The sequence below is a fragment of the Schistocerca gregaria genome, chromosome 8 (genome assembly GCF_023897955.1).
Source record: "Schistocerca gregaria isolate iqSchGreg1 chromosome 8, iqSchGreg1.2, whole genome shotgun sequence".
Classification (NCBI taxonomy): Eukaryota; Metazoa; Arthropoda; class Insecta; order Orthoptera; family Acrididae; genus Schistocerca; species Schistocerca gregaria.
The window spans coordinates 453,212,923-453,228,676 of NC_064927.1; the positions used below are offsets into that span (position 1 = coordinate 453,212,923).

General features: G+C 41.6%; 1 protein-coding gene across 3 annotated transcripts in view; it reads right to left on the reverse strand.

The window, feature by feature from the left end:
• Window positions 1-15,754, reverse strand: part of LOC126284212 (protein argonaute-2-like) — a 210,182-nt gene that overhangs the window by 77,727 nt on the left and 116,701 nt on the right. For all 3 annotated transcript variants that reach the window (XM_049982981.1, XM_049982980.1, XM_049982979.1), the window contains exons 9-12: window positions 15,399-15,529; window positions 5,880-6,017; window positions 5,710-5,800; window positions 3,766-3,907 (exon numbers count right to left, since the gene is read on the reverse strand). In XM_049982981.1, coding sequence (XP_049838938.1) covers window positions 3,766-3,907; window positions 5,710-5,800; window positions 5,880-6,017; window positions 15,399-15,529 — 502 coding nt within the window. The remainder of the gene's footprint in view (window positions 1-3,765; window positions 3,908-5,709; window positions 5,801-5,879; window positions 6,018-15,398; window positions 15,530-15,754) is intronic.

Below are 15,754 nucleotides of genomic sequence, written 5' to 3' on the forward strand. Positions count from 1 at the left end.
CCATGCCATTTCCACCTGGCGCCTCAGTTGGACCAGCGTTCGTGCTGGACGTGCAGACCGCGTGAGAAGACACTTCATCCAGTCCCAAACATGCTCAGTGGGGGACAGATCCGGAGATCTTGCTGGCCAGGGTAGTTGACCTACACCTTCTAGAGCACGTTGGGTGGCACGGGATACATGCGGACGTGCATTGTCCTGTTGGAACAGCAAGTTCCCTTGCCGGTCTAGGAATGGTAGAACGATGGGTTCGATGACGGTTTGGATGTACTGTGCACTATTCAGTGTCCCCTCGACGATCACCAGAGGTGTACGGCCAGTGTAGGAGATCGCTCCCCACACCATGATGCCGGGTGTTGGCCCTGTGTGCCTCGGTCATATGCAGTCCTGATTGTGGCGCTCACCTGCACGGCGCCAAACACTCATACGACCATCATTGGCACCAAGGCAGAAGAGACTCATCGCTGAAGACAACACGTCTCCATTTGTCCCTCCATTCACGCCTGTCACGACACCACTGGAGGCGAATGGTCCTCGCAGTTACCCCCGGAGCAACAGTGTCCCTAATTTGCTGGGAAGTGGCGGTGCGGTCCCTTACGGCACTGCGTAGGATCCTACGGTCTTGGCGTGCATCCGTGCGTCGCTGCGGTCTGGTCCCAGGTCGACGGGCACGTGCACCTTCCGCCAAACACTGGCTACAACATCTATGTACTGTGGAGACCTCACGCCCCACGTGTTGAGCAATTCAGCGGTACGTCCACCCGGCCTCCCGCATGCCCACTATACGCCCTCGCTCAAAGTCCGTCAACTGCACATACGGTTCATGTCCACACTGTTGCGGCATGCTACCAGTGTTAAAGACTGCGATGGAGCTCCGTATGCCACGGCAAACTGGCTGACACTGACGGCGGCGGTGCACAAATGCTGCGCAGCTAGTGCCATTCGACGGCCAACACCGCGGTTCCTGGTGTGTCCGCTGTGCCGTGCGTGTGATCATTGCTTGTACAGCCCTCTCGCAGTGTCCGGAGCAAGAATGGTGGGTCTGACACACCGGTGTCAATGTGTTCTTTTTTCCATTTCCAGGAGTGTAGTTTGTTAATGTAGGATGATGGTGAAAGACACAAAGTGCATTTTGTTGGGTACGAATCGCATTGCCGCACTCCACAGTCCACCAAGGGACAAGGAGCCAACAGGGAGAAGTAGTAGTACGAGAGATAGAGGTTTCGTTGGCCGAGAGAATAACGTCCATGAGGTGCTTGACCTGATCATAGCAGCTGGGAAATGGCCATTCGTCAAAGACTGATAAGAATGAACAGAGCCTCCAGTCAGCAAGAGAGAATTTCCAATGAGTGAGCCACTGTGTCAAGGTATGACTGTACACGTGAGTCACACGTGGGAAGTGGTCACTCTAGCAAGTATCAGAAAAAGCACACAACTCGAGACATCGAGCGAGCTGGGCAGAGCAGATTGAGAGGTCTAAGTGGGAATAGGTGTGCATGGAATCAGAGAAAAACATGGCTTCACTGGTGTTAAGGCACACAAGATTAAGATGATTAAGAAGATCCGCCAAAAGAGAACCTCTTTAGCAGGCGAGAGGCGAGCCCCAAAGAGAATGATGGGTAAGGGGATAGGATGATGACAAACATCATCTCACAGAAGCAGCATGACTCCACCATGAGCAGGAATCTCCACAGTAAGGGGAAGGTCCATCCATAGCGAAGTTTAATGGGAATGAGCAAAATGGTCTCGAGGATCTAGCTTGATTTCTTGGAGATAAACTACAAGCAGACTTGTGATCACAGGAGCAGCTTGAGATCTGCCCTGTTAGACCGAAGGCCACGGATATTCCATTGTAAAAGAGCCATAAAATTTAGGAACACCAGAGAATGAATAAGAAACACTCACTTCGGTGTCCGCTTAGCAGGAGCTGTCAAGGGAGCACGGCCACTGGAATCCACAGGTGGAGGATCTTCATCCACAACTTGGCGAGATCTGAAGAGCTTCCCTGGTGTCAGGCAGTTGAAAAGGACCGATGAGTCAAAGACGGCCAATGAGTCGGAGAGGGGGAAGACTGTTTGCCCTTGGATGATTGTTTGGAATTTGGCGATTTGCAGAAGAGCCAGACGGCTGCAAACTTGAGGTACACAAGAAATTGTCCTGGGAATAATCCTTTTTGAATTAACGGTTCACTGGCTGCATTGCAACCGTCTTCGCTGGTGAGGGCGAAGAGCAGGTAGCAGAATCTACAGCCCGGGAAACGGGAGACGGAGTGTCAGCTCTAAGGTGAGGTGACTTTGCCACCATCAAACTGAACTGTAAATCACAAATTTGCGTAGCCAAGCTTTTTGTGGGGCTGGGAAAGACTAACACAGTGCTGTAGCTCCCAGACAAAGAGACATTAGGTTTATGGCTGACCAACAGTTTCTGGGCAACAGGAAAAGGTACCTTTTGCTTCACCCTTACCTCCTGAACAGCCCACTTGTCTTGATAGATGGGACAAGAACGAGAAGAAGCAGCATGTTCTTCATTACAATTGATGCAGCAGGGGGAACAAGTAGGACAGGCGCACTCTTGTGCATCCCTTCTACAAGTGACACATTTGGCTGTGTTTTTACATGATATGCTGGTATGATCGAACTGGTGGCATTTGTAACACCTCAATGGATTTGGAATGTAAGGACGCACAGAGATCTTTTCATAGCCTGCCTTTATCTTGGTAGGAAGTGTTAACTGAGTGAAAGTCAGGAACAATGTGCAAGTGGGCACCAAATCAGCAGCTTCCTTCTTCGTAACTAACAGCAGTAAAGCCCTGATCCGATAATCAGTTATTTCGTCCTCCTTCGAACAATCCAACAGCCAGGTGTAGATAACACCACGGGATGAGTTAAGTGTCCTGTGAGCCTCCACTTTTATACGATATTTGTGGAGGACTTCGTCCTCGAGTAGTTTCTGGGCCTGGAGAGCACTATCAATTTCCAAAAGCAGAGTTCCATTGCAGAGACGAGAGCATGACTTCACAGGGCCGACAATGCCATCCATGACTTTCTGTATAACAATGGGGTTAACAGTAGCAAAAGTCTGGTTTTCATCTAAATGTGAGACTACTAGATATCGAGGTGCAACAGGAAGAGAAATTGAGGCAGGAACCTCATTCCAGTTTCTTTTATGTGAAACACATGGAGAAAGAGAAGGAAAATCAGTCATTGGGAAGAAGTCCCCTACAACTGCCAGTGTCTTTGAAGGCCACTCCTTCCATTCCAACCAGGGGCCATCCAAAGGGACACCCCCACCCCCCCTCCCCGCCTTAGGTGATTGTCCTCACCTTACATCACACCTCCCAAACAACAGACGGAGGGACCAAGCAGCAGAGGAGGAAGGTAACAGATCATTCAGTCAACTCTCCCTGGGCCTGGCCTGTACCAGGGAGTATTTGCGGGCCCTACATGCCAACTCTGGGCTGGGAATTACCCGTTACCCAGTCTCCTGCTATGCAACAAACGCGTGGGTGGACATCAGGCACAAACAGGAAGGAGAAGAGGGGGCAGTAACATGGAAGGGGGGGGGGGGGGCAGTAACAGGGAGGGCATAAGGCTGTCACAGTGAATGGGGATTATGTTGAAAATTTGGATTTTCTAGCGACAAGAGTGGGCAATAATATAAAGTACTAAAATCATCAATAAAAACAATTTGCTTTCAGGAAGGGGGGAAAAAACACTGTTGCATTACTTATTGAATGTCCCTCTCTCTTAGTATCATCCAATACATTACCTCCACTGGTAAGAAAATCGGATTGGGTCGATTCAATGACCCAACGTGAAGGCATGGCAATTTGGGATACCTCAATGTATAATTCTTCTCTCTTTTGAAGTACTCTGCCACTGTTATCTGTCTACCATCATCCAATTTGAACCTGCAAGACAAAGAATATTTACAGCATTAGAAAACACACACACACACACACACACACACACACACACACACACACACACACACACACACAGCTACACATACTGATAGTGGAACAAATCTCATTGTAGTGTAAACTGTCAAAGGTATTAACAGTGCAACATATTTTCTCAATTTCGAGAAGACTAAACAAATCTGTCATCCATTCCGTGTCAAGGAGTACTAACCACAAGCACAGCCCAGTTCTGAGCAAACTGAGACATTATTTGACGAGAGACATAGATCATCTCTCCAGAATGGAAATCTCCACTTTACTCAGTGGTTGAAACAACTCTCAACAAGCCCTGTTAATTTACTTCTTTAAGAAACTGGGATTCTCACTTCATGTGTGGTCAGCAGCAATGTATCACACATTTTATGTAGTTTTGTATTTTGCAATTTGTGATGAGACTATACAGGGTGTCCTAGAAGTAATGATCAGTATTCAGGGTTGGAGGAATGCTCATTTAAAGCAAAAAAAAAAACTTCATATGGACATAAAGCCTATTCCGAATGATTTAACGTATATTTGTTTTGGGATTAGCGGCACACATGTGTCTTACACACCATACCTCTTTGGTGTTTTATTCTGGCCTATACTACCTCACTACTTTCAACCTCTGTTTGGGATGTCTTTTAGCCATTAAACTAGCCCACTGACTGCACAACTGTAGATAGCGTGCTGTGAGTGACGTACTGGAAGGGATTGACACCATCAGAGAGGAGCACTAGTTACCTGTCTGTGTACACACACTGGCTAAAATGCCACACATCTACACCAATGAAGAATATGCAGATGTGGCATACATTTACAGGCTAAGTGATCTTGGTGCTTCTGCTGCTGTATAAGAACACAATCGGTACTTTCTGACATGTCGAATTCCTGTTCATACCGTGTGGAACTTTGCAAACTGCACGTCATAATGTTTAATAACTGCTGTATGTGTGTACACATGTAAACTTGATGTGGTATGCAACCATACAGAAAAAAAATAACAATGTATGTCAAACATTTTCTAACTATGAAACCATTCATTCAGAATAATGCATATGTCCATCTGAAGTTTTTCGCTTCAAGTAAGCATTCCCACCATATCCCTCAATACTGACCATTCCTCCTGACCCTCTCTTTATGGTTAATGGCAAAATTATTCTTACACAATCAAATAGCCAGTTTTACTACTGTGTTGTTGAGGAAGACACTGCAGTTATTGATGTGCATGCATTCAAGGACCTGTTGACTTGAGAACCAGAAGGCAGTATCTCAAACTACTGTGGTCTGACTCAGCCATTTAGACAACAGGACTAACCTTCCTTGCACGGTGCCTCTTACACACAGACAACTCGACACATGCATTTCAGCTGACGGACAAATGGTGCACCCATCTGATCTATTATATTTACCCAGTTTCAGGTAAATAATTGAAAATTTCATATTTTACAGACATATTGCCTACCTGAAAAAGTAATTACCAACAAGAGAGACAGTGAATTATTTTAATTCTGATATACTGCCATTTTACAGCAATTGTATGAGAATCTCCTGGTTCGCATAGAGAAGAGATTCTGAACTACACACGGGGGGCAGCAAAAACCTTGCGACTATGCTGACACTGCGCTTATTTACTGAGTGGTAACTTTCTTGAGTACTAATTGTGCCGAATTCAGTAAATTCTCAATTTTTTCTTATAGAAAAATAAAAAATGTGGCAGTTCCAATGAAAAGACAGTTAATGAGACCCTGTATTGATTAACTGTCTGCACTCACTCGAGCCTAAGGGCACTCGACTTGGCAGAATTGACGCGATATGTGCGTTTTGACGCACTCTGGTTTGGCAGCTTGTATTCCACTTTAAGACCTGAAAACACAAATGCAAATAATTACATTTTCTTCAAAAATTTTGATGACAGAACACACAAAGTAAATTAACTACAAACCTTTGAGGAATGCCGATAAATCTGCTTCTTGTTCTTTATTCAACTCCCTGTCAGGATCGAATCGACTGTACTGAGATCCTAAGACTTCTTCCATAATCGATTTAACATCTTTTGGTGCGGGGAATCCTTTATGTGCCACTGTGACCAAAAATACAATACAAGTAACAACTATGTGACAGCTAAACTATCAATGACAGATGAAATTTTTAAAAATATTAATCTTTGAGAGAACAGACAGCCCTACTTACTAGCTGAAATAGAGAAAATGGACTTAGAACCAGCACAGGCAAGAACTGCTTGTAACTTCAAGCTTCTGATGTGGTTGGAACTGTGCCCCCACATCTACACATTTAACATTTGCTACGTGTGAACACCACCACCAACTGAGTTCTCAGAGTTAGCCTCAGTAGAAGAATACATTTTCCAGTTCAACTTCCAGTGCATTCAAGGTCGGGGAGGGGGGGGGGGGGAGGGGGAGAAGGGAGGAAAGGGAGGGAGGGCAATAAGTCTTCCAACAAGAAAGTGAAAATTAGTTAAGACTCAGCCTAACTATTTGCACCAAACAATTTGCGAAATTTAATTACAAACCACAGTTGTGGTGAGTAATCTGCTCTATGATTATCATTCGCTCTACTATCACTAATTACTGGCCTCAGCACACAATAAGGTTCAGGGTGTATACATGAACAAGTAAAAAAAAAAATCCCAGATTTTTCCCAGTTGACAACCCACTTTCTCTGGTGTGAAAATACAGTTTCTCAATATTAAGTGACAGTATACTTTCTGTCGAAACTGTAAAACATATCAATCCTTTGAAAAGTTATTGATTTATGCATCTGTGTAGAATTTACCAGCACTTTAGAAAACAAAACTCAGGGGAAAAAGCATATTTTGGAAAGATGTTTGATGTGCAGTAACATGTACGCTGTACATTTTCGTATTATGAAAGGTGATCTCGCCAGACGATGATAGCGGATATTCAGAGCATAGGACACGTGATGTAGTCAGCCAATAGCAGCATCACTGTCGAGTAGTGCGAACACACAAACATGAAAAGTTAATAGTCTAAATTAATATACATAGTGTTACTATAAGAAAAGAAAAGCTTTCACACACAATATTGGTCTCTAAGGTTAATAAGCTGAAAGAGAAGCTAAGCTTTCACATATGATGTGAATCTTTTTTGCACGTTTTACACTTTACGATACATCACACAAATGAGCCAGTAAAATTTTTAATAATAACTTAAGTGTCCGATTTGAGCTCAAAATTCTCTAAATGGCTAGTCATCAGAGAGTTGATTTTTAAATGAGAGTCAAACACACTGCGATTTAAGAAATTCATCGTATAGTCTCGTGCGCAGTTCATCTTGCGTAAAAGGAAATTTACTTTGAAAGTAGCGCTTTCCAAACCAGCATTTACAATTATTGTCCTGCAACCTGTAAGAAACAGATTTGTTCCAGTAGTTGCCATAGAGCACCAGATAACACACGTCACTGCGCTTGCGCAGCTACGATGACGTACGAAGCCCTTATTTTTGTGTGTGTAAACATTAAAAGAGCTTACATTATGTCATAAAAAATAAAAAATAAGAGAGAGAGAGAGAGAGAGAGAGAGAGAGAGAGACACACACACACACAAGACCTCAGAGGATACTTCAAGAGCATCGGAGTTTCATGAACCATACTAAAATGCATAATTTGGCTTAAAGTGTAAATTCGTATGTCCAGATTCCCAATGAAGTAGGTCTCTAACTGATATTAAGCTTTCCAGTGTGGTTTTCGGGATGTAAATTTTCTTGGAGTACCAGTACTGTATTATCTCATGTTTGATTCTTTATTATGGCATAATGCCTTACATGCTAGGAGATGAAAACATGCACTTGAAATGCAGCGAACATGTTGAAACGAGCCAATATTGTGGAATTAAACACTTCATTTCAAATAAATTTACTGCCCAAGTGGAAAAGATTTAAAAAACTTCATTGTCCTGCAAGGTGATTAATGCTGATGCTGGTAGAGACACCAGCTGAGCTCTTAAAGACTGCAAAGATATTAATCTGGGTGCCAAAACGCCTTAAGGATACATCTTCAGAGAGACTAATTGAGAAAATAGGTTTTCAAAACCCAAAAGTCTCAACAGCAGATTGGAAGGTAATCAACCGGAAAGTTGCACCAAATGGCCAAACCCTTGTGGTGGAAGTCCAAGAGAAGTCCCTGCCTGAGAGCAATGCAGGAACAGGACCTGAGGCTATTCTTTGAGTTCTGGCAGGTTGCCATCAGGGTACACAAAGACATCAGAAGCAGCAATGGCGGCAAGATGGAAACTGAATTTGCTGCAGATAAATCTGCAACATACGAAAGGGGCCACTGCTACTCGAGTCATCATCTGGGAGGACAGCAAGTGGACATAGCCCCGATTCAGGAACCTCATTAATATAAAGAGGGCGTTTCAGGCCTCGGCGGCACTGGAGGTAAGCTGGTTTACGCTAGAAACACCAGAAAGTGTATTAATGTAAAAAATGGAATTCCCTTCATGCCGATAGCATACTTTTGTTCTAGGGACTTAGTGACCATCAGGATGCGGTAACGTGAGGAAGGTGTCACGTGGGCATTTGTAATGGCCTCGGAATACCTACCTTATGAGGATAGTGCTCCTCCTCAGGTGAGGAGACTGTGCACAACAGGGCGACCAATGATTTGTTGGATGCAATGCTAATGCCCACAACTTAGTTTCGGGCAGCACCAACACCAACAGTAGAGGTGAGAACCTTCTAGAATCTCTTCTAGCTAATAACTTAGAGGTCCTCAATAGGGGCAAGGGACCTACATTTAGGAATAAAAGAAGGGAAGAAGTAATTAGCATAACCTTCGGGTCCACTTTGATGGGTAGTTACGTAAAACAATGGCATGTGGCTTTAGAGACATCCTCATCAGACCACACACATTGGAATCTCAAGCGTCTCGATGAAACTCGACCAGTGAAGGGGATAGTGAAATATCTAGGGGTAATCTTGGATGAGGAACTATTGTGGACCCCTCATATAAGGAGCACCTGTCCCAAGGCGAGAGGTACTCCAATGAGTACCAGGAGAGCTTGTTGTAAAATCTGGGTCTTAAACCCCAAGAGTATGTACTGGATATACACCACAGTATTAAGACCTATTATCACCTATGAGGCTACAGTGTGGTGGAAAAAGGTAGAACAGCAGGTAGCTGCTAAGGTGCAGAGATAGGCCTACTTAGCCATTACAGGTACAATTAGCAGCACACCCAGCAGAGAGAGGGAGAGAGAGAGAGAGAGAGAGAGAGAGAGAGAGAGAGAGAGAGAGAGAGAGAGAGAGAGAGAGTCCATATAGTAATGGAGCAAAATACTTCAATGCATTGCCAAATGAATTGAAGGTAATAACTGGAGAGACATTGCGAAGGCGCTACAAAGGTCGTAGCATTTTCATTTATTCGGACAGCCAAGCAGCCCTGAAAGTACTGGCAGCCTCTGAAAACAAGATCAAAGATCGTGGCAGAACACCACGAAGTCCTTGAGCAGCTAGGGGAAAGCAACAGGGTAAACCTATTGTGGGTCCCTGGTCACTCAGAGGTTAGTGGTAATGAGCAAGCCGATAGTTTGGTCATGACGGGGCAATGACACCATTTATTGGACCAGAGAACCTGTCCTCACAATCACCAAGATAATGGTAATAAAACTACAAGACTGGACAAGGAGGCAGCACGTAGAATATAGGCTATAGTCCAAAAGCAAAAACTATTGGTGCTGGAGCCTTGTTCCAAGAGAAGTCAGTCTATCATGGGCTTGAATAGGAGAGAAATAAAACTCATGGTTGGACTATTGACAGGCCATGGGAACTTCAAAAAACTTCTACATACAAAGGGGATAATAGAAGACCCCCAAATGCAGGACGTGTGGTGTTGGCAAGGAATCCACATCACATTTGATCTTCAAATGTGAGGCACTGGAGATTAAAAGATACAAAACATTCAATCAACCAGACCTGAAGAAATCGTGTCTTGCAAAGCATTGGTAAAGCATCTCCTTGCACTGTTCAAGGGCATTGGTTGGCTTTACTAGAGACACAGGGAACAACACCGCACAATAAACTCTGTTTTTGAATCAGACAGCAATGAGCTTGACCGATATTTTTTTTGCTTCCCTGATAAAATCAAATCCAAAATACAGCAGCAATTGTAACATACATCAAATAAATGGGACTGTTTTGGCACAAACGGCCAGTTTTATAACACGATAGAATCTAATTCACAAAGTACGAATATTTAATGCCCAATATACCTGGGACCAATACCCCAGTTTGCCCTGCCCACAACATCATGTACGTTAATTGCTTTCCACGCCTTCACTTTCATTCAGCAAGGAGACGAGAAGTGAATGTCAATAATGATGTTTAACCGATTCCAAAATTCCTGGTCCCCGGGCTAAATTAAGGCTGTCACATTGGGTGGGAGAAAGAGTGCTTGTATACCATCAGACTTTAGAGAAACATCTGAAGGATGAGTGGGAGATTTGTCAGTTATAAGGATAGCTTTCAGTGGGTGCTTTTTCTTCTTTAGCTCTTTTCTCACTGCTGACACAAATGTTTCATGGAACCACTGAGAGAATATTTGTCTGTCCATCCACGCTTTCTTCTGAGCGCAATACTGCACTGGTAGAGTATTTACGGCAGTGTGTTGAAAACAACATGGATGTTGAGATTTTGAGGTCACCATAAGTGGTAGTTTATGACTCCCATTTGCATTACAACATGCCATTAATGTTATGCGCTGTTTCTGTTGGTTGTAACCATGAGCTTCCTTCTCATTCTTGGCAGCTAATATTTTTGAAGGAAGCATCTTGTAAAAGAGTCCTGTTTCATCAGCATTATACAAGGCATCAGCAGTTAAATCTTCTTCCTCTATTATCTTCCATATCTTGCTTACAAACTCATCAGCATCCTTATCGTTACCTGACTTTCGCCGGTGACTGTCAGCTGCCGAATACCATGTCATTTTTTCCAGTTTGAGAGCCATCTTTTGCTTGCTGCAAACAAGTTACTACCGCCAAGTTGTTTGTTAAATACAGCTGCTTTTTCCTTTATAATCGGGCCACCCACTGACTGTAATTCCTTTACTATGTTGTATGAAACATCTATAAACAGCTGAGTCCAGTTCTAAATTCTTACTCTTTTGCATAACCTTCCGTTTTCCCAACTCACTGTCCATTTGTCTTGAGTACTGTCGAATATCATCATCTTTCTTTTTGATGTCATAAATAGTTGCTCTTCCAACAGTGAACTCAGCAGCAATAGTTTTTTGCGAAGAACCTCGATTTAACTTATCTAACATTTCAAGTTTCTGCTTGAGGTCTAGCGTAACATGTTTCCTTTTAGAAGACATGATTATGAACTGTAAAGACAGCTACGATTTCTAATACAGTATATGAAGCAGCATTGATGAAGTAAGAAAGAGAAAGGCAGACTGCAGGAACCGGGAGTTGCCGGAAAGGACTAACATACAGAGTAATAAAGTGTACTCATTGAATCACACAGATGTACAGTCACTGTAAGACAACTCCACAGATAAATTAACTGTTCTTACATGGAATCCTCAAGTGCTTGCACCCTTCTTCACTTCCTACAGTCAACAATTTCTCACCATTCCAAAATCACTTCTGCTGAGCATCCTAGGAGTGTGTCATCTTTTCACTCCATTAAAGGCGACTTAGCAGATCTCCACTAGAGTCAACATGCTGATTGCGTTATACAGGCAACACATTCATCTGTGCTGGTGATGGGGTCTGCGCCACGATGTGACGAAGCGAAAGAACTTTACCACATCAAATTTTCGACATCACTGTTTCCGGCCTCTACCTACAGATACAGATGGAGAGAGAGCAACAAACAGCTAGAGCCCGTAAGAGATTCTGATTGTACTATTAACAGACTTACGTTTTTATTAACAGACTTACGTTTTTATTAACAGACTTACGTATTTATTAACAGACTTACGTATTTATTAACAGACTTACGTATTTATTAACAGACTTACGTATTTATTAACAGACTTACGTATTTATTAACAGACTTACGTATTTATTAACAGACTTACGTATTTATTAACAGACTTACGTATTTATTAACAGACTTACGTATTTATTAACAGACTTACGTATTTATTAACAGACTTACGTATTTATTAACAGACTTACGTATTTATTAACAGACTTACGTATTTATTAACAGACTTACGTATTTATTAACAGACTTACGTATTTATTAACAGACTTACGTATTTATTAACAGACTTACGTATTTATTAACAGACTTACGTATTTATTAACAGACTTACGTATTTATTAACAGACTTACGTATTTATTAACAGACTTACGTATTTATTAACAGACTTACGTATTTATTAACAGACTTACGTATTTATTAACAGACTTACGTATTTATTAACAGACTTACGTATTTATTAACAGACTTACGTATTTATTAACAGACTTACGTATTTATTAACAGACTTACGTATTTATTAACAGACTTACGTATTTATTAACAGACTTACGTATTTATTAACAGACTTACGTATTTATTAACAGACTTCCGTATTTATTAACAGACTTCCGTATTTATTAACAGACTTCCGTATTTATTAACAGACTTCCGTATTTATTAACAGACTTTAGTATTTATTAACAGACTTTAGTATTTATTTACCACAACAATTCTGTTTTCCATAATTTTCCAATAGGCAAATGGCTCAGTGAAAGGGCTCATAATTGCATATGTAAGTGGGTTCATTTCATTTCAGAGACTGACATTTCTTACTTTTCATTTCCTGAGTGAATGTACTAAATCCAAGTGGCATTAACATAGCCCCCCCCCCCCCCCAAAACACACACACACACACACACACACACACACACACACACACACACACACACACACACACACACACACACAGTCTGCTAGGGTGATGTAGTTTAACGCATTTTGTCATATTTTTTAAAAATCCATTCAGATATATCATCAAAATGAATGTTCACACAGTACATAAACTTCTACTGCATTTCTCCTCTCTGTGGCACCATCTCTTTCAGCTAGTTTTAAACAGTAGGAGACATGATCATATCTACAATCCCCCAGGTCTCAGTAAGCCCAAAAGAGTAAATGTACTCATAGCAGATGCCATATGGCATCTCCTCCATCTTGAGGCAGCACCTGTCCTACAGATACCTGCAGTTTATCAAATGGCAGGAGGCTAGTCGAGTAAACATTCAATCGCATATTTGACACAGACATTTCTAAATGGATACCAGAGCAGTAAGATTCCACAGCTAATGTGGCAGAGACAAAAAAAGTTTTTCACATACACAACTTTCCATGAATAGGCGACTTACAGATAACGAATCATTGGTTCATTGACCTACATCAATTAAGCTTCTGTTTCAGGTACTATCCATAAAAATTTCTCTTGATTCACACCTGAAAGCCATTTGGTACATTTCTGGTATAAATATAGGAGTATGGAGGATGGAATAATGATGATAATATGAAGAGGACAGTTGCTACTCACCATATAGCAGGATGGCAGGTCGCGGATGGGCACAACATAAGACCTCACACACACACACACACACACACACACACACACACACACACACACACACACACACACACACGAGAGAGAGAGAGAGAGAGAGAGAGAGAGAGAGAGAGAGAGAGAGAGAGAGAGAGAGAGAGAGAGAAATTCTAGCTGGTTCCTCACAGATATGTAGGAATCTGCCACGTATGTAATACCTCTTTGGAGCAGGGTGTTTTCCCTGATAGACTGAAATATGCCATTGTAAAACCATTGCATAAAAAGGGGGATACGTCGGATGTCAACAACTATCGCCCAATCTCTCTTCTGACAGCTCTATCAAGAATTTTTGAGAAAGTAATGTATTCAAGAGTAGCCTCCCATATATGTAAAAATAAAGTACTAACAAAATGTCAGTTTGGTTTTCAGAAACGCTTTTCAACAGAAAATGCTATATACGATTTCACTGATCAAATATTAAATGCTCTGAATAACCGGACATCACCCATTGGTATTTTTTGTGATCTCTCAAAGGCCTTTGATTGTGTAAATCATGGAATTCTTTTAGATAAGCTAAATCATTATGGTTTGAGGGGGGCAGTGCACAAATGGTTTAATTCATACTTAACTGGAAGAATGCAGGAAGTTTAAATAAGTGGTTCATGTAATGTTAATACAACAGCTGATTCCTCAAACTGGGGGGCTATCAAGCACGGGGTTCCACAGGGTTCGGTCTTAGGTCCTTTACTGTTCTTGATATACATTAATGACTTACCATTCCATATTGATGAAGATGCAAAGTTAGTTCTTTTTGCTGATGATACAAGTATAGTAATAACATCCAAAAACCAAGAACTAAGTGATGTAATTGTAAATGATGTTTTTCACAAAATTATTAAGTGGTTCTCAGCAAACGGACTCTCTTTAAATTTTGATACAACACAGTATATACAGTTCCGTACAGTAAATGGCACAATTCCAGTAATAAATATAGACTTTGCACAGAAGTCTGTAGCTAAGGTAGAATTTTCAAAATTTTTAGGTGTGTCCATTGATGAGAGGTTAAACTGGAAGCAACACATTGATGGTCTGCTGAAACATCTGAGTTCGGCTACGTATGCTATTAGGGTTATTGCAAATTTTGGTGATAAGAATCTCAGTAAATTAGCTTACTATGCCTACTTTCATTCACTGCTTTCGTATGGTATCATATTCTGGGGTAATTCATCGTTGAGTAGGAAAGTATTCATTGCTCAAAAACGTGTAATCAGAATAATTGCTGGAGCCCACCCACGGTCATCTTGCAGACGGCTATTTAAGGATCTAGGGATCCTCACAGTAACCTCACAGTATATATATATTCACTTATGAAATTTGTTGTTAATAATCCAGCCCAGTTCAAAAGTAATAGCAGTGTGCATAGCTACAACACCAGGAGAAAGGATGATCTTCACTATGCAGGGTTAAATCTGACTTTGGCACAGAAGGGGGTAAATTATGCTGCCACAAAAGTCTTTGGTCACCTACCAAACAGCATCAAAAGCCTGACAGATAGTCAACCAACATTTAAAAATAAATTAAAAGAATTTCTAGATGACAACTCCTTCTACTCATTGGCAGAATTTTTAGATATAAATTAAGGGAGGGAAAAAAACTAACTTAAGCATTAGTGTCATGCAATATTTTGTGTAATGTAATATCTTGTACATAAATCTTTCATTAACTTGACACGTTCCACATCATTACGAAGTGTCGTATTCATGATCTATGGAACAAGTATTAATCTAATCTAATCTAATCTAATCTTTCACAACTGTCTGTACATCACCAAAATGAGTCTTGGTTTCACACCAATTACTTTGTTACTGTCTTACAACATGACAGCAGCACAGAGCTGAAAACTGAGTTACATCAGTAAATACGTACCGTCAACATTCAGAAATGGTTTCCAACCAAGAATTACACTCTGATAAAATCCCAGCCACATATGCATTCCATTTCCTAGCGGAATAGGTTCTTCTGGCTGTGTGAAAAATGAGCGGCCAACCTGTATAAACCTGAAAAGAATTTTTTTTTTTTACACATTTTATTTACACATACAACACACCTATTAAATTGCCTAACACCAAAAACAAGGCCACGATCAGAACTTGAGTCTAAGAAAGATCTCTGAACCAATCAATGTGCCCATGAATGGACCATTTCAATTTGGAGCCCAGAAGAAAGTAGTATTGTTCAGGTCTATATTTGGTTAGTAAGGTGGACACACCACTGTATACATC